Source organism: Pholis gunnellus (assembly GCF_910591455.1).
Source record: "Pholis gunnellus genome assembly, chromosome: 9".
Classification (NCBI taxonomy): domain Eukaryota; kingdom Metazoa; phylum Chordata; class Actinopteri; order Perciformes; family Pholidae; genus Pholis; species Pholis gunnellus.
In genome coordinates, this window is record NC_136535.1 from 6,278,285 (window position 1) to 6,298,576 (window position 20,292).

The window sequence follows — 20,292 nt, forward strand, 5'->3', positions numbered from 1 at the left end:
GTACCTTTAAAAGGGTAAGTTTACCACCGCTAATGTGGATGTCCAATCAATACCTCAGTTCCTGCAATATTGACCAATAAATCTGAGTTCGCAGCTGCGGCTTCTTGCTGTTCTTCCTGCAGTGCCGACATCTGACATGACAGCAAGGAAGTTTCTATTTCATCTTTGATTTCTACAGCTTCCTTGTTCTCTTCGCTTGTATTGCAAAATAGTTACTTTTACAAAAACAGCATCTCAAAATATGAGTGCGGAGGATGTTATGGACGAGGATTCATTGTACAGTGTTTTGGCTGATGACTCAGAGGGAGGAGCTGAGAGAGTATAGTGTATCAAACATGTTCAGTAAATCTTAAACCTGCATACTTAAATATCTCCATATCTCATACCTGAAATAACTTAAGTCAGTCTAACCAAACACTCTCACTCTTCATCTTGCAGCCTCTTGACTGTCACACAGTGTGTCTACAGACAGAGTGGAGAGGTAAGACAGCTCGTTAAAACAACCTAATATGACCCATTAAACTCCTCCACAGCCCTGCTGACCCACGACACACAAACATCTTCTTTGGGCTTATTAGAGGCAAAAGGAGTAGTTTGTTTTCAGGTAGAAGGTGTTCATGGGTCTAGAAACACAGCGCTTAATATCCGCATGATACGGCGACACGCTGGACGAGTCCGCTACCTTTTGCCTCCGGAGGAGCTGCTGGAGGAGGTGGTTCGACTGCGACTCTCCGCTCCCATCTCTCTCCTCACCAGGGTGAGACGCTCTGTGGACATGCTCTTCCTGAGGGAGAGGAAAAGGAAAAATTAAAAAGTGAGGGAACATTGAAGGTTGAATAATCTTGGGACTTTTTTTGGTTTTGTGCTTTGCATACCTCTTAATGGACTGTGGCAACTCCTTTTTAGGAGAGGAAGGGGAGGAGAGGAGGCGTTTCTGCTGAACGTAGCCGTTACTCAGAGGCCTGGAGGGAAGAGCCTGCAGGAGCTGACGCACTGAAAGGTAACAAATTATTATCAGCTTCAGCAGAAGAGGGATCGATAGATGCCAACAATGTGGGATGTGTTACGGAATGGTTGCAGGAACATGTGTGCAGAAATACTGACGATGCATGATGACTGATGAAGAACTAGCCAGGGAAAGGCCTGCAGGACGTTGCCTCTCTTGTTCATTGGTTACCTTTCTTACCCTTGGTAGGCGCTGCCGACGCTGAGGAAGCCAGAGGTCTCCTCCCGGCGGCGTGGCCACCTCCGGGCTGCACCCCCGGGCTCTGCTCCTCGCAGGAGCCCAGGCGGCGCAGGGCGTCAGCCAGGGCGGCCTTCAAGAGCTGGATCTCGTCCTCCTGCAGCTGCAGCTTCTGCTCCAGGTGGGAAACCCGGTCCTCCATGTCCATGTTGCTACCGGCCGACACCGTGTCATCTGGACCAGAGGGAGAGAGAGGGGGTTTTAGGTTTAGATTTGAACTGATGGGACACGATGGGCAGGTCAGAGCATATTCACTCTGTTCATTATGAATATAAACAGTGTGGGCACTACTACAACTTGCACGGTTACAGCCAGATGAGCCTCCTGAATTTGCACTTCTAAATGTGTCAAAACTTTTATTCATAAATTGTCAATAAAAGCACGTAGCAAAGAAAAAAATCTTTTAAAATACAACCCCCCGAGATGCCGATTACCTCTGTGATTGTAGGAGTATGATAGGTAATTTGTAGTGACATTTTGTACTTGACAAATTACGGACACGGCAGATTCGCACGGGATGAAAATCAGTAACGACTTCCAAAATCCCAGTTTATACTGGTCATGTGGAAATACAAGGGAAAAGACATGGTTCAGTCTGACTAATGCTAGATTATATGGACGTGCAGTGCTGAAAGAAAACAGCAATGAGCACTTAGCAGAAATAAAAATGAACTTGACCACATGTTTATGTGAGAGTGAAGACACCGACGCTGTGCATCCGAGGGACTGGAAGAAGGAAAGACAAATAGAGGATTAAAATATTGGAACCATGAGTAATGGCTGCCTGGGCACTTGAACATTTAGGCTCGTTTATTTGACCATAAACACAAGCAGCTGCTTTGGCTGAGTGTTGTTGATACCTGCTACTGCTGCTGTGTGAATAAACGGTTTAGAGTTTCTCAGGTGGCATAAGAGCATACAGGAAACTTTACTGGCTTTAATAATTTAGACTGTGTGCGAGTGTGAGTGACAGAAGAAACACAACACCGGGTTGTGAGGTTGCTTTGTATGGACAGCATGGGAGAGAAAAGAAACAAAGCTTTGTCCTTGTGCATTACATCTGCATGCATTAAGATTTAAAAGAAGCCCTGTGGGGTTTCTAACTATAGCGATGTTTGGCCCAGCAGGTTTCCATTTTCTTTATATCGTTTGATCATTTTGTTCTCATCACCATCGCAGCCAACTGCTGAGGACAGTAATGTCAATGTGTAAATAATGCAGGTTTGAACTATTCAAAAATGTTTGTGTTTGCAAATGTTTAATGAGGAAGGGAATACATTCAAAATATGTGTTTGGCCTCCAGGATACATGCAGTTTGGTAAGAACTACTGATTGTAAACATTAATATTTACAAGAGAAGTCCACAGGGCCTACGAAACTAATCCCATCAGCCTCAGCTGTACACCATGTTTAGTGTTAATTAGCTAATGTTAGCATGCTAACATGCTTAACTATAAGAGAGAACGCGGTAAATATTAAACCTGCTACACATCAACATGTTAGCATTGTCGTTGTGAGCATGTAGCATTTAGCTAAAAAATAAGAGTTGTACATTGTGTTTAGTGTTAATTAGCAAATGTTAGCATGCTAACATGCTTAACTAAGAGAGTGAACATGGTAAATATTAAACCTGCTACACATCAACATGTTAGCATTTAGCTAAAAACAACAACAACACTGTGTCAAAGTGCAGCCTCACAGAGATCCTGCATGGCTGCTCACATCTGTTAACAAGCAAACAGTAATCAGTTTTAATCACTAAGCGTTCTCAGCACTCTGACATGCAGATTTTATTTCTCAAATGTATTTCTGGAGCAAAACTTTCCATATATGAAATATATCACACACACGCACGCACGCACGCACGCAAATGAGCGGCTGTTGATTCCAGCCCCCTCACACCTGTTCTCTGCCTTTATTCCTCTCGTATTGAATTGAACTCTTTCCAGCCTAATCGTCCACCCTCCTCACACCCACCATGATGACATCACCGGAGGCTACATTATTGAAGGCAAACTGCCCAGAGTGGATTATTAATCTGTGGCCCACATTAACAGATTACAGCCTGATAAAAAAAAAACAAGTTTCTGGGTTGGCTGGAACGTCTCGACCCTTCATGCATCCTGAATTTTAAGCCCTGTGCCCTCTCAGTCAGGAAGTACAACCACCAAGATCACAAATGTAGATTCATATCCTCAAGCAAGGGACAGAGCTTTTGAATATTACACCAACTGAGAAAGAAGTACACTTGAACCCCGCAGATCAAAACTGTACTCTGCAGAGATGAGGTTGAAAAGAATATATCTCATCAAATAACTACAGTAACAGAAAGTGCTGAACATTTCGGCATCGGCCTTCAAACACCTGTACATCTGTACAAACACAGAGAGTACTGTTGTACTGTAACTGTATCACATCCTGCACTCAAATGAGACCGGGCCAAAAGGGAAATCCAGCTTCAGATTTACATACGGACATCAAGCTAAAGGGAGATTAGCATGGACCAGCAGCATAACGTCATCGTTTCCTTGTGGTCAATGTTTATCTGATGTATTAGAATGAGACCGGTTTATCCAAATGACATAAGACTTTTGTTAAAAAAGTGCTGATCATTTCTGCTTCTTCTTTTTTTTAAGTTTAGTTTATTTCATTTCTTTTTATGGACCAAAAAAACTAATCGTATACGAGGAGAAGAAATGCTTTGCAGCAGATTTAGCTACTGGCTCATTTGCCCCCCTGTGAAGGTGCACACAACCAGTCATACAGCTAATGCAATTAATACTAATACAACTTCAGACTACAGTAAATACTCAATTCAATCATACCTTCAAACACAAGCCAGCTTCTAAAAGCCTCCACCGTGGTCTAAACGCCGTTTCAGAGTCAATGACCCATTAGGAAATTAAAACTCAAGACGTCGCACATGAATCACGGACAGTTAATTCACTTGAAAGCATTCTTCCTACAGATGTTTTGTAGGGTAAAAACAATACAAATAAAGCAAAGTCTCACTTCCTGAACGGTGTCTTTACCGTCCTGCTACCGTACATTCGCCACGCTAACATTACTCCATCTACTAATCACAGAGATGAGGCAGAGAAACCATCGCAGTAATTCACAGGATTTACAGAGCGATTCCAACTCTCACCTGTGGGAGAAATGAAGCACTTGTTGTTGTTGTTTTTACAGGATAGAAAAGAAATGCCTCTTTCTCATAATAGAATACAGGCGAGGCCAAAACACAGGCGGTGGGGTTTACGAGTGAGCAGAAGGAAGAGAGAACAAACTATTGGTGGGAGGAGATGGAGGGAGAAAGGAACAGAAAGGACTCGCAGTGAGAGAAACAAGAGAATGATTCATCTTCGGCTGAATTGCGACGATGTTCTTGTTTATCCAAACTGCCAGAAGGTCCGCCGATTTGAACAGAGACACCGAATGAGGAGGACACAGGGACAGAACACAGAAGAGACCGTTTTAGAGTCTGAAGTAGCTCAATGCTCTCCTCTCTGCTACACACTGAGGCCTGTTTACACACGTATTAAAGAGAGTACATACTGTGTATGTAAAGCAGCTACCTCTGCGAATGATGTACTTTCTAATTCACATTGTGAGATTATTTCCAAGAACCTTCTGAGCACATGAAGGATTCTTTGTGGTGAAACCAAGAACTTCTTTAGTCGAGGACGGCCCTGATCATTTAAGCGCGTACAAAGTGCAATCATTTAGAAGCTTCACTGCAAAATAGCAATAATCTTCACCACCAGCAGGGCACAAACAGGGTCAAGTTTGTTTTAAGTAAGTGGGGCACCAGAGAATTAAACCTCAGACGTGCTTTGAGTTAAATCCTAATCTTATGCTGTAATCTTACGATGTCAAAATGCCTCCAACTGGCAGGTTAAGCATAGGCGTTAACAACTCTTGGATCCTGCAAAGCTAAATGTTATCACGTTTGTATGCAAATGCATTGAGCGTGAAACGTTTCACATGCTCTCGGTTTCATGTTTAGTACGTTTATTAACCGGTTGATGTGTTTTGTGGAGGGGGAGTTGTGTTTCAGCCTGGCGCAACGTAACATAGATAAAACATAGGATTTCTGCCCCATGCTAACATGTTAGCATGTTTAGTTTGAGATGCAGCGCTGCTCACATTCTTTACATTCAACTGATCATGCTGCATGTTATACACTGTATATACTGAAGAGCAAGAGTAAAGAGGGATGCATAGGAAGAGAGAAAAAGATGGAGAGATCAGCTGGGTTCACCTTCATCTCCTCTCTCTAGTCAGCACACCTGTTTAAAAACCCGCTGCAGAGCCTCCTACTTTTCCATTTGCCCTTGAATTATCACACACACAAACAACAGTTCCACCTCAGCAGTATTCCATTACTCTCCTTATGAACCAGAGGCCACGTCTATTTGATATTCAGCAGGCGAAGCGCACACACACATTACAAGCTAACTTCCCTCACCATCCCAGCACAGACAGACATTACTGTCAAGTGTTACTTATAACCCAGCTGACACGAGGCCGATGCAGACACATGGCTGCCATCAGGGAGGTAGAACGGTGGTGGACAAAAAAAAAGAAAAGACAGAAGCATGGATGGAGAGGAGGAGGAGGAGGAGTTGGAGGGACGGGAGTAAAAGGAAAGATGGAGAAGATATGGATGATGAAATGCAGAGGTTGTGTGTGTGAGAGAGACAGAGAGAGAGAGAGAGAGATGGACAATGGGAGGTCGGTGCAGGGCAATGAGAACATTGCAGGCTGCTGAAATATTCATGGTGCAGTGAAGTGATGGAGACCGGTCTGGTCCTACCTGTCATTGTGTCCACACTAAGTGTCTGCTCACTCCTCCTGTCAGTCAAACCAGACGGTCAGTCCACAGTACTGTCGGTCAGCTTTTACACTTCTCTCCCCAGAGGCTCTCTGGAGTCAGACTCCCTCCCCTCCCCGTCTGTGATCTCTCTCTCTCTCTCTCTCTATTACACACACACACTCACTCACAAACTCCCGTCCTAGGCCCGGTCAACCACTCCCTCCTCCGCCTCCACTCTCTCCCTTGCTTCCCGGAACACTCCCTCTTCATCACCCCCTCCTCCCTCTTCTTCTTCACTTCCACTCCTCCTCCTCCTCCTCTCTTGTTAGCTATAGGCAGAGGACACAGGCAGAAGGGGTGGAGCCTGGCGCAGGGCCACAAACACACACTGCACCAGCATCTGTACAGCCAGGCACCACCAGGAAGAGATGCTGCAGACAGCCAGACTCAAGGATCAAGCTCTCTCTCACACTCTCACACTCACACACACACACACACACACACACACACACACACACACACACACACACACACACACACACACACACACACACACACACACACACACACGTTACATTTGCATATAACTAAAGTTCAAAATTTACCAAATGAGCGTCACAATGTATTCTTGTACTTGGATTAATTAATTACAGAAAGTCTGAATTAGACAGATCTCGTAATATTTTATTTTTTTATTATTATTATTGTCAATGAATCCCAAGAAAAAGAGCAAATCCAACATGTATAGTCTGTGTAGCTAAAGCCTGATAAATCTTCTTTCACTGAGCCATAGAGCTCCATTGTTGTCCAAAAACTATTCGAAACCCTCTGTGACATGGTCCTTCATCACCAAAACCATCAATCAATCGCGCACACACACACACACCGTCCTGTTGCCCCAAACACACACTAGTAGAGCGCAGATTTGGATTAATCCACAAGTGAAAATAATACCAAAACAAAAAAATATGTAAATTTACAGAAACATTAGTGACATATTTTTTAAGATTTACATTGTGTATAAGAACCAATCGATTCAGGCCCACAGACAGGGCACCGAGAGACTGGTTTTGGTAGTTTCGACAATAAGAGAAACATAACATCAGTCTTTCCCTTTAACTTGAACTGAAAACACCCTTCTTAAACCAAAGGGAAACAGGTCTTTAAATAGATGGAGTACAGTACTATAATACTCTTCAAATGATCAAATTCTACAATCCATCATCATTCAACATCCTCTTTAAAAACCGGTTGTTCCTCTTCTGCATCGGACACACCAGACTGAGGCCAAACCCTACAGCGCAATCAGCTAAGTGCCGTCTGTGCAGCAGTACACCGTGCTGCGACTGACAGCTCCCGTTGCTGCAACACCGCTTCAGTCCTCTCGTCTCCATCTACAGCTGAGAGATCGTACCGTACGCTGCACTGCACACATGCACCTGCGGTGGTATACCCTCCACGCTGTAGACGTGCTCCTGGTGTCACCGTGCACTCTGTTCATGCGTGTATTTTTTTAGAGCTTACACAGAGATTACGTTTCACCCCTCCCACAAGGCTGAATCATAAAATACCGGGGTTGTTTTTAAGGAAAAGATTCCACTCTCTCTTTGCCTAGATTCAATTGTGTGGGATGTGAGCACTAAGTATTCTCCACGCCCTGCTGGAGACTTAATTAAATCTGAGAGTGAGACACAGAATTGCACAGAATGCCAGCAGGCACAGACGTCCTGCAGACACTAAAGACAAACATTTATTCTCCATCTTGGGGGTCCTTGGCAAAAAAAGAATTGAGAACCTCATTTTGAATTGCTTCACTATAGGTCTCTGTGCTGATTTTGGGATGATTAAAACATGAAATGGGCAGTGGTGCACGCTTTTGATGCAGTCTGCTTGATGAAAAAAATCTAAAGTGTGTTGAGCTAATCCTGAGGGTTTTATGCTTCTTGTGGAGTTAATACCTCAGCGGGATCATTTAGATAACAGGACATTTAGAGTCCCCTTCACAGTCATAAAACATGTACCCCGCACCTGAGTTCAATACATCTTTAAAAACAAAACTATAAAAAGGGAGAACACAAAGTGTATTTGCTCAAGACGTGTGAACCAGGTGGCAGATCTGATGACCACTGATGTGGAGGATCTCTGGTTACAGTGAGAGGACAGATGGCAGAGGAGGAGAGACGGACGGATAAACGCAACAATAGAAACGGAAGAAGGAAGTTGGTCGATTGAAGCTCGCTCGGCAGACGCCGCTGAGACCAACCAGCACACACAGACTCTCCTGTTATCATCGTTCTCCAGCCTGCATCTCACCTGCAGCGGCCCAGCGGAGTGGAACCCCCTCACCGCCGTCTGCCACCTGACGTCACGGTGTTCTCCCTTTAAGGCTCAACCCCAAAATGTCTGCATATGAAAGCGGTTGCAACGTGCCGCGATACATCGGTTTGTTACGGCATGAAATGGAGCCTCGAAAGCGCCGGTTGGATGGTGACCCTGCAGACTCTCGAGCCTGTGAGCACACAGGATAGGGAGAGTTCAGGCTGAAGTGTCCGTAGTAAGATGCTCCAGAGAGATTGACCTCTGACCTCTGAGTTGGAGAACGCATCAAAACTATTTTCTGTAAATGTCAGCAAACACCAGACAGGCCTCTTTTCCTATGGTTGTGAGGACCTTCCCTTAGACACCGATTCTCTGACCACTCCACCTCAGTCCAATACGTTAACACTTAAACCACTCGGCCCTTGCAGAAATAAAGGGTGGCTGATCCCTCACTGCAGGACCAGCTGTCACTCGACGAGCCCTTCTGGTAACCTGCAGCTGGCTTTATATTTCTATATTTACCGTCACTCTCTCGCCTGCTCTGAGATCTGAAGCTCGGTGCACAGGACTCGTGCGTTTGTCTCACAGTCTGCACTTAAATCTTGACACCTGGGAGCTGCGGGAGGCTTTGGACCACAACACTGTCCGAGCAGTCTGAACGGCACGTGTTACATCTTGGACAACGATCAGACTCCCGTGACCCCCCCCCCCCCCCCCTTACTGTCTCTGCACCTGGCGCTCAATATGGCTGTCTGGTTTCTCTGGGGATCACGGCATCACTTTGCATGCATTCATTTACGCCTCCAAGAAGTGATAAAAATGGCAATCCACTGTGTTTGAAACAGCTGGAGAGACCGACAGAGACTCTACTTAATAATCAGCCATTGTCTCCACCACAGATGTGATCTGTCCTGGCAGCAGCGCAGCATTTGCATGATATTTGTAAAGCAGGATGTGATATAGATACAGAGACTCAAGGCTGCAGCAGGGAGAAGAGCAGCATATATGAGACAAGGCCATCAGAGAGCATCATGTGTTTCAGAACCAGGAAATGGACCACGTCCTGCAACATTGTGATCATAACAAGGGTCCCATTCACAATGACAACCGCCATCCTGCGTTCACATTGTGAGTGAATACAGGCGACGAGTCAACGAGACAGTGTTGTGAAGCTGTGGCTTCAATCATGTCTGAGGCAAAGGACACAGACTCAATGACATCTGATGAGATAGTTAATAAAAAAGGGAAATATTTCAATCTCTAACCCCTCAATTATCACCAAAAATACTACAATCAGAGAGAAAAGTGGTGGAAATAAATATTTAAATATTCAAAAAATGTATAGACAATATTTTTGTTTTGTATCAAGCTAGCATTGCAAGAGTATTTAAGATGAAAAAAATGAATGACATTCATATACATCCCATCGGGCTAATTTGAGCAGTGACTGATGGGCAGGTGGAACATTATGTGACTTTCAGCCTCTCCGCCGAATTTACGTCGTTGTCAATACATGTCTGGTTCGATTCGTGCACATTTTTAAACACATTCACGGTCAATTCATCATCTCCCTTGTGTTTCTGTTGCGTGTGCTGCGGTGGAACGAGAAGCGGAGGGCTCTCTCACCGTTGTTGCAGTACTGTAGCAGCAGGTTGGTGCTGTCATACAGACTCCCGCACGAAGCGATCCTCTCCGACATCCCCTTCTCCTTCTCCTTCCTTCCTTCGTCCAGGCTCTGTCCTCCTCTCCGTCGGCTCCTTTGTCCTCTTTTTCCTCGTCCCCTCTCCGTCTCTTCTTCGCGCCGTCACCCCTTCCCGTCTCCTCCTCGTTCATAAACGGACAGACACATGCACCTTTACCTGCTCTCCTGCTCCCACCCTCACTACTCTCTCCCGCTGCTGCCTCGCTGCCAGCGTTAAGCTGCACACTGTGCATACTGTTCTTCCGTTAGTGAATTTCAAAGTAAGAGTAATAGCGACGGGCACCCCATTTGCGACTATAATGTTTATGTTATATGTGCGCCTATACATGATTTTAACAACATTTGGATGGCATGAGTCATATATATATATATATATATATATATATATATATATATATATATATATTACTACTAAAGTTTCATTAAAAAAAGAAAACGTGCCTTTCTTGAGCGGTCACATATTTAGGCTAAGCTATAACTCAAATAACAGTCACACATAAAATCCATCTCTTAATAATGCCCTCAATATTTCACATTGATTGTCACTTTGCTTTCCAGCAGATTTCCAGTTAAAAACAATTCACATTTCACCTAAATAAAATTCACGATATCACTTTTGGGATTTGATTTTTAGCTACAGATAGTACTATGTTATTCCATGTAATAGCTGGGTTAATCATTTTATTCAAATATGTATTAGCCTATGAATTAATTCACTTACATGTAGTGGTGTGACGATAAGCGCTTTTATTTTGAACAGACACACTCGGCTTCCGGTAACCATCTACGTAACACTTGATGAACTATCCTCGCCTGCCCTGCGTACCGCTGTTACTATAGCAACAGCCTCTCCAATAGCTCCGGCTCCTGGTCATTGAAGGCGCGAGAGAGATGAATCTAACTGTACACATTGAATAAAACCGGCACTGCACGTCTCACATGTCTGAAGCTGTAGTTCGTGACCAGAGAAAGGTGATCCCGGTGTCGGTGTCGGGGCCTGAATAATTCATTGGGAGACGGTGTGCAACACACGTGTTGGTAATTGATGCCAAAGCCAAAGACTAGTTATGCAAAGCGGGAGGTTAAAAGGTCCGTGTACGTTTCGATAGTCTGTTTTACCGTTTAATCGAACAAACGAAAATACAGAAATACAATGTTTTTTCCGTTTTTTTGTTTGAATCCAAAAAGTGAAAAGTGAGAGAACCAAAGTGAAATAATGAGCCAATTTTTGTTCTTGCAAATCCCTTTTTAGTTTTTGCCTTTAAAAAGAGACGCAAAGAACGACAGGTAACCCGGAAGTATACATTTCAAGATAAAACTCAAGGCAATAGAATGACCGTATCTTAGAAACAGTAGATGACTACATACAGTTTCATATTTATTTATCCATGTAGGCTACTCAACAAGACTCAAGTTTTCGATTAAGCGGTGAATTGTTTGATGCCATACAGTTCGTGATATAGTTTAATCAAAGTTATTTTCGTGTTCACAGAGTTATTGGCACTGATATTTCTTTTTCCATCGTATTGTGTTGTTGCTTTAGTGAACGTGAAGTAGATGCAAAGTCAAAGTGTCTAATATATATATTTTTTCCAAATTTTCATTTCAGCTACGTCAGGGCTCTGCAATAGGCTACATCACAGCAATATATTTCGATCCCTTGAAGCGTTATTATGGACAGATTGTTGTTATTTGAACAGAAAAACAAAGAGTAAAGTGTTTGGTTGTGACTGTTCACCTCTCCATCACGTTGATTGAATGTCATAAGGTGGGGTGCACCGGCCCAGGTCGGAGACGGAGCAGGTCAAAGCCAAAGCCAAATAAAAAGTCAAGGCAATAGAATGACCGTATGTTAGAAACAGTAGATGACAACATGCAGTTTCATATTTTCAAATACTCCATATATTTTGGATAAAAAAAAAGTTATATCCTGTTGATTAATGTTGCTGCTTAAATGAAAATGTACACACTGAGACAACACTTTCACGTGTGTTATTTTGCCCCACGTGCTCCAGTATAATGCCTCCAGTCGTCTCATTACACAGACGAGACGATCATTACGCACAGACAAGAAAACACGTTGTTGTTGGAGTATCAGCTGTTTGTTGAACGAGTATAAAAAGACTGGGTCCCGCTGTGTTACTCAGGCTGCACTACAGCGTCTATTCTCAGGCGCGATCCCACTACTGAGCGGCACGGGGGCTTTGACCTGCTCCGTCTCCGACCTGGGTCGGTGCACCCCTCCTTAGACGACCTGGTGTTCCCGGGCTCCCCCAGGAGCACCATACCGATACCGAACTTAGTGCGGACACCCGATCTGCATAGTCCGCTGCAGCTCAGAGCTCCTGAGCTCAAACGATCCTCCAGCCTCAGCCTCCCGGTAACTGGGATTACAGGCGCGCGCCACTGCACCCGGCGAGAGATCGACTCATTCAGAAGGATTTGGGCTTTTACAAACGTGACGTCATTAGGGAGATCAAGCGGAATCTAGTGATGAAAACATAACCTGCCGCTGCAACGTTGAAGGTAACCCGGAAGTAAGAATATTTCAAAATAAAAAGTCAAGGCAATAGAATGACCGTATGTTAGAAACAGTAGATGACAACATGCAGTTTCATATTTTCAAATACTCCATATATTTTGGATAAAAAAAAGTTATATCCTGTCGATTAATGTTGCTGCTTAAATGAAAATGTACACACTGAGACAACACTTTCACGTGTGTTATTTTGCCCCACGTGCTCCAGTATAATGCCTCCAGTCGTCTCATTACACAGACGAGACGATCATTACGCACAGACAAGAAAACACGTTGTTGTTGGAGTATCAGCTGTTTGTTGAACAGTAGAACGAGTATAAAAAGACTGGGTCCCGCTGTTTTACTGTAGCGTTAGACATTCCTGCAGCTATCTTCGTTATTACAGTCACCAAGATGGTTAGCTAGTAGCTCCTAGTAGCTAGCACTCACGGGAGAAAAAGAACAGACGACCATCGTCTCTTTGGTCCGGGAACTCACACTGACCGTTTTTATTCTGCGCATGCGCACAACAGCACCTCAGTGCACACAGGCACAGGCCGCTCAACATGGCTTTGCTACTCACATAGGAATATGCTCAACACTCCCACTCAAAGACATGTGTATAGCTCTCTATGTTGGTAAATAAAAACCAAAAATACACAACTTCAAAATAAAACATTTAGCATACTGGCAGTGTTCTAAAAACTTCAAAACATTTACATCTGTCAGTTCACATTACTCACCAAACAAATACCCCTTGAAACTCTCAAACTTATTCTTTGTTACTGGCTTGGTAAGAACATCAGCTACCATGTTTGCAGTAGGACAGTATTCTATAGATATTTTCCCTTCTGCGTGTGCAGACCGTATAAAGTGATACTTTATATCTATGTGTTTGCTTCTCTGTCTGCATACTGGGTTCTTAGATAAAGCTATCGCCCCCTGGTTGTCCTCATAGATCTTGACTGGTACATGCTGGTTACCACTATCTATTCCTCTAAGTAGTTGTACAAGGTACATACTCTCTTGAGTCGTGGCTGCAAGTGCCATATACTCTGCTTCGCAGGTGGACAATGCCACTGTTGGCTGTTTCCTACTCTTCCACGATATAACTGGACCATTCTCAGTTAAGCTGAAACAGTATCCACTTGTACTCCTCCTATCATCCTTATCGGCTGCCCAATCAGCATCACTATATCCTTCCAGCTGTAGGAGGCTTTTCTCACATTTCTGGTAGTGTAGTTCTTGATCTATCGTACCCTTTAAGTACCTCAGTATGTGTTTTGCTGTAGCCCAATGCTGTTGCTTTGGTTCTGCTAGATACTGAGATAGTTTACTCACAACCCAGCTCAGGTCAGGTCTGGTACATGTCATAATGTATATCAAGCTACCTACTATCTCTCTATATCCTGTCGAATCAATAACTTCACCCTCACTGTCAAAGTTTAACTTTTGCTCACATGGGGTGGATCTCGGTTTGCATTCGGACATTCCAAATTTCACTAATATTTTCTCTATGTGTCTCTTTTGAGTCATTTTGATCTCTCCCTCACTTTGTCTGAAATCGATACCCAGGAAGTGTTTAAGTGGACCCATATCTTTCATCTTAAACCTTCTCTTCAACATTTCTTTTACATCACTGAGTAAGGTGTTGTTACTCGCTGCTATGATTAAGTCATCTACCCACACTAACAGAATCACTTTCTCGTTCTCAGATCTTCTGCTGTAGACACAATGATCAGCATCATTTTGCACAAAACCATTCTCTGTAAGGTGATCATGCAGTAACATGTTCCAGTTCCGCCCGGACTGTTTTAAACCATACAATGACTTGTTGAGTTTACACACTAAGTGTTCCCCTGTTTTTGACTTGATCTCAAAACCTTCCGGTTGCTCCATATATACCTCACAGTCTATTGGAGCATGGAGATAAGCAGTCTTCACATCCATTTGGTGTAGGGTAAGATCCTCCTGTACAGCCACCTGCATTAATGCTCGTACAGAGGTCATGTTGGCTGTCGGTGAAAAAGTCTCTTTATAATCAATCCCTTCCACTTGACTATACCCCTTTGCGACATATCTGGCTTTACAAGTTTCAGATCCATCTGGCCTCTCTTTCACTGCATACACCCAGCGACCTCCCACTGCTTGTTTGCCTCTTGGCAGTGGGGTCAGAGTGAAAGTATTATTCTCTGTCAAAGAGTTCATCTCATCTTTCATCGCGTCAGCCCACATTTTTGACTTCTTTGAGTCCATTGCCTCTTTAAGTGTTTTAGGTACATCATAAGCTACTCTGTAGAAATAATCTACATTTTCACTTTCATCATTATTACACTCAGCTTTACACTGATACTCCTTTAAATATTCTGGAGTCTTTCTCTGTCTCATAGGGTATCTCTTTTCTCCCTCTTCTCTCTGAGTACTATCTGTCTGGGTCGGACCTGCCTCAGCAGTCTCCTCAACATTTGACTCTTTACCCTCCTTAGGCTGTCCCTGACCCTGGTTGACTATCTTCGGTGGTGTACCTCTTTTCTCAATATCTTCCCCCATGTCACAATCTGTCTGAGTCTGGCTATCTGCGCTACCTTTGGTGAGGAATTTCACCAGCCTATGTTTGAGGACTTTTCCTGTCTCGGGATAATACACATTATATGCTGGACTATATTTGTCATAGCCTACAAAGATCCCCTTTTTGCATCTAGAATCCAGCTTTTTCTTATCCTGCTGATATACGTAGCATTCAGAACCAAATATCTTCATGTTAGATAGGTCAGGTGTTTTTCCTGTGAAAACACGGTAAGGTGTCTGCTCTAGCCGCTTACTGTAGCACCTGTTGCGGATTTGAGCTGCTGTCTGTACAGCATATGTCCATAATTGCTTTGGGAGGTTACTCTCCAATAGCATGCATCGAGACATCTCGAATAAGGTTCTCCAACCTCTTTCGGCAGTTCCATTCTGATGAGGTGAGTAGGGTGCACTCTTCTCATGCCTTATCAAGTTACTCCTAAGTAAAGACTGGAACTCCTGCCCGGTAAACTCTGTGCAGTTATCAGACCTTATGCACTTTATCTTTCCATATGGAGCTACATCTGCTATGAATTTTTCTGTAGCTTTTGTCGTGTCACTCTTTGCTTTAATAAAGTATGGAAAAATCATTCCACTGAAATCATCAGTAAATGCTATTGCATATCTGTATCCATCTTTATCTGCTGGTTCTATCGGACCGCATAGGTCTGTGTGTACTAGCTCTAATACGGTTGTAGCTTTAGCGTCTGCCTGTCTGTTTCTGCTTTGTGTAAACTTGCCCTGTGTGCATATTTCACAGTTTTGGTTGGACTTGTCATGTTTCCCTTTTATAGACATCCCTTCAACCACCTTTTCTAATTTTGCAACATCATCAAAATTACAATGACCAAGAATCCTATGCCACGTTTGAATGTCATGACAACCATACACTTCATCAACATTTTCATCCTCTACAGTGCTAAGGTAATACAGCCTACCATACACGTCCATTTTGAATATGGTACCATCCTTGTGAACCAGCCAGTCATTACCGTCCTTGAAGCGGACCTCAGCTCCGTTGGCTGTCGCTGCTTTGACTGAAAAGATGTTTTGTGGAAACAATGGGATGTAGAGCGCTTGCTTGAGCCTCGTTTTCACCTGTCGTCCCTCGCTGTCCAGCAAGTAGACTTCGGCGTCTCCCCTCATCTTTGCCATCCCGCTCACCTTGGATCCGTCAGCGAGCTCGATCATGTGGTCCTCGGGTCTGAAGCTCTTGTCAACTGTTTTGAACTTTGTGGCGTCGTTGATCATGTGTGTTGTGGCGCCGCAGTCGACCATGAGACCCTTTTTGTTTCCTCTTTGTGCAGGACAATCACTCATCCTGAAACAGAAGGACGTATGCTCTGCCTCTGTCTCTCCATCAGCTTTCTTTACATGGTCATGGCCTTGTCCTCGGCCGCGTCCCCTTCCTCGCTGTGGTGTGTCCCATTTTCGTTCTTCTCTTCTCACCTGGTAACCTTCAGGACATGCCCTGGCCATGTGTCCCTTTTTACCGCACGTGTAACACTCGACATCAGCCAGGTCCATTTTCTTCCCTTTTCCTCTTCCTCGGGACCTCGTTGCCCCGCTAGTCTTCATCACGTTGTCTTCTTCAGCATTCACGTCACTTTTCCCATATTTTTCAGTACTCTCGTAACTTCGCAGTTTTGTTTTAAACTCGCCGAACGTTACAGTTTCACTTGTCTGAGTGATGTACACGATGAATGGCTTGTATGAATCAGGTAGTCCTTTCACTACCACAGCCATCTGAAGCCCATCACTAATATGCTCCACTGCTCTTCTCAATGACGTGAATATAGTCTCTGCTCGAATAATATAGTCCGTGACCGTTTCATTGCTGGCCTTATGGAGCGCGGAAGGTTCACAATACAAACTCACAACGCGGGGTTTGTCCTTTCCGGCATAGTGCGCGCGAAGAATATTCAGTGCTTTTCTTCCGTCACGTTTCGCGTCCCTCATTACCAATGACAAGCTCTTGTTGTCCAGACATTGCACTAGTTCTGCATATGCCTCACCGTTCTTTTCCCCGTCTTCCGCGAGAGCTTCTTCGTCATCCTCAGCGATCTCCGGGTCTTCCGAGATAACTTCTCTGAGACGACGTAACTCCATGTGCGCGAGGAACCTTGTTTCCCAGAGCTCGTAATTTTTCTCATCACCGTCGAATAAAAGTCTGAACCACCTTTGGCCTGATTGACTGGGCCCATAACCTGTAGCGTTAGACATTCCTGCAGCTATCTTCGTTATTACAGTCACCAAGATGGTTAGCTAGTAGCTCCTAGTAGCTAGCACTCACGGGAGAAAAAGAACAGACGACCATCGTCTCTTTGGTCTGGGAACTCACACTGACCGTTTTTATTCTGCGCATGCGCACAACAGCACCTCAGTGCACACAGGCACAGGCCGCTCAACATGGCTTTGCTACTCACATAGGAATATGCTCAACATTTACTCAGGCTGCACTACAGCGTCTATTCTCAGGCGCGATCCCACTACTGAGCGGCACGGGGGCTTTGACCTGCTCCGTCTCCGACCTGGGTCGGTGCACCCCTCCTTAGACAACCTGGTGTTCCCGGGCTCCCCCAGGAGCACCATACCGATGCCGAACTTAGTGCGGACACCCGATCTGCATAGTCCGCTGCAGCTCAGAGCTCCTCAGCTCAAACGATCCTCCAGCCTCAGCCTCCCGGTAACTGGGATTACAGGCGCGCGCCACTGCACCCGGCGAGAGATCGACTCATTCAGAAGGATTTGGGCTTTTACAAACGTGACCTCATTAGGGAGATCAAGCGGAATCTAGTGATGAAAACATAACCTGCCGCTGCAACGTTGAAGGTAACCCGGAAGTAAGAATATTTCAAAATAAAAAGTCAAGGCAATAGAATGACCGTATGTTAGAAACAGTAGATGACAACATGCAGTTTCATATTTTCAAATACTCCATATATTTTGGATAAAAAAAAAGTTATATCCTGTCGATTAATCAGAGATGGGCAAAAATACATCAAAATGTATTTTGATACAAAATACAAAATACCCCCAAATAAATGTATTACAACAAAATACAAAATACAAAATACTGGTGCCAGAAAATGTAACAAAATACATGTATTTTGTATTTAAAATATAGGAAATACTTTTTTCTGGATTTTCTGTTTTCTCACAATTTGGTATAGCAGAGCATTCAGGTTTGGGCTATAATGTACACAAAGCTCTGGTGAACCGCACAAAAAGGAAGAACAGTCACGGAATGTCAGTGTAACTAAGCAAAGCTATTACAAGACAACAACTTGATTGATTATGTATATATATATTTGTATTAATGGGACTTAACAGCCCATAAACTTTGGCGTTGTATCAACAAGAAAATATTCATCACATATGACATACAAGCTCTCAATCTCCCTCTTCTTAAATGATTCTGGCAGTCCCTTCAAAATCATTGCTACTAACAGCCCGTCACTCAATGTCTCACCTGCGTTTCTCAATGCTGTGATGGCGGTCTCTGCGCGTATAACATACTCCGTCACACTCTCACTGCTCGACTTTTGAAGCAAAGTCAGTTCTGTATACACACTAATTACGTGTGGCTTCCCTTTGCCAGCATAATAGTCTCTCAGAATCGTCAGTACTTTCCGCCCATCGTCTGCCGCTTCTCTCATTACTAGCGACAAACTTTTATCATCCAGAAACTGGATTAGCTCCGCGTATGCTTTGGCATTTTTCGTCTCGTAGGCTGCCGGTTCTTCATCCTCGGTGGGCTCATTTAAAATAGTATCCTTTAGCCCTTGCAACCGAAGATGGCCCAAAAATTTCGTCTCCCACAGTTCATAATTTCGCCTACTCATGGTGCTAGCATAGTATGCGAACTCTCACTGGACACGCGGTACGTTGCGACTTTTCTCTCGGTGGTACTTCGCTGGATAATTTTCTCTGGGTGACCCTGGGTAGCTCTGGATAACTCTGGGCCCATAACCTGTTAGCAGATGTAGATTGTACAGCGATGCTGGCGTGTATACCCAGTGCTAACCCGAATGTAATTACGGAGGAATAAAACAACGTGGGGCATCACTTCTGTTCAGTGGAACTCTTTTTTCAAAGTAAAACTTTATTGACACGTCACCTTCAGCACCTCTTATTGGCTGTTCTCTTTGTCCATCACACAGTATCTGAATTAACTCTATAAAGCCTGCATATGACAATACAAATAGATAACATATAATTGAGAACACATTTCTACGTGCAATGCCTACCCTGTGAACATTGGTTCCAGTGGCGGCTGGTCAATAGGGGGCCATGGGGCCTGACCCCACCTTGAGCCCCAAAAAAAAAGAAGAAAAGAAAATCCTGTGTTTTTATTTTGAAGGGGATTTTGTATGCAGCCTGTCTGCTCATCATCTCCGCTTGTGTGCACGGCTCAAAACGCGCAGCTAGTGGGGCTGGCCCCACCGAGGCGGGTCTATGAAGCAGTTTAGCCAATTGCTGATTAAAGATAGAAATGAGTGACATACAATTTACCCAATCAGCGTCCTCAAATAGATTCAGAGTGGGGCCAAAATGATTTGGCCCCAAGCTGCGCGTTCTCGTCAGGAGAAGTCTCCACAGGCGAGCGCGAGCGCTACTCCCCCAAGACCCGTTTGAGAGGAGAAGTTTTAGGAGAAACTACAGGCCAAAGAGCTGACCCCAGATAAGCCTGACCTCACAATCAGACAGCAGACTAGCGGGAAAAGGAAGCAGTACATGAAGCTTCTCTACTAGCTGTACCAGACAGGTTTGGCTAGCTGGATGCAGTCATGCTAATAACTTAAAACAACGGGAACAGATCCAGCACGGACAGTTACGGGAGTGCGGGATGAGGAGGTAAGGAAACATGAAAAAACCAGGTTTGGGAGTGAGGGATGAGGAGGTAAGGAAACATGAGAACACCAGGGCACACATGAGAACTCTGTCAAGCTACATATTAGGCAAAGTGAACATCTTTTCTTCTACATAGTTGTCCTCAGTCTCATCTGCTTAACTTGGTCATGGAGGCATCAATATTTAATTGAGATGGTAAATTAACAGTGAAAACTCATCATAGCTTATATCTATATATGCATTTTATATTAATATATATATATTGAATTGCCTGT

General features: G+C 44.1%; 1 protein-coding gene across 1 annotated transcript; it reads right to left on the reverse strand.

Annotated features, from left to right (window-relative positions):
- Window positions 1-678: 678 nt before the first annotated feature.
- On the reverse strand, window positions 679-10,077 carry LOC306701125 (echinoderm microtubule-associated protein-like 1; the record flags this gene model as incomplete). Its single annotated transcript, XM_079166372.1, has 4 exons — window positions 679-784; window positions 876-993; window positions 1,178-1,417; window positions 10,005-10,077. 4 exons carry the CDS (start codon window positions 10,075-10,077, stop codon window positions 679-681), a joined length of 537 nt encoding a protein of 178 aa, XP_079022498.1.
- Between the last annotated feature and the right edge of the window lie 10,215 nt (window positions 10,078-20,292).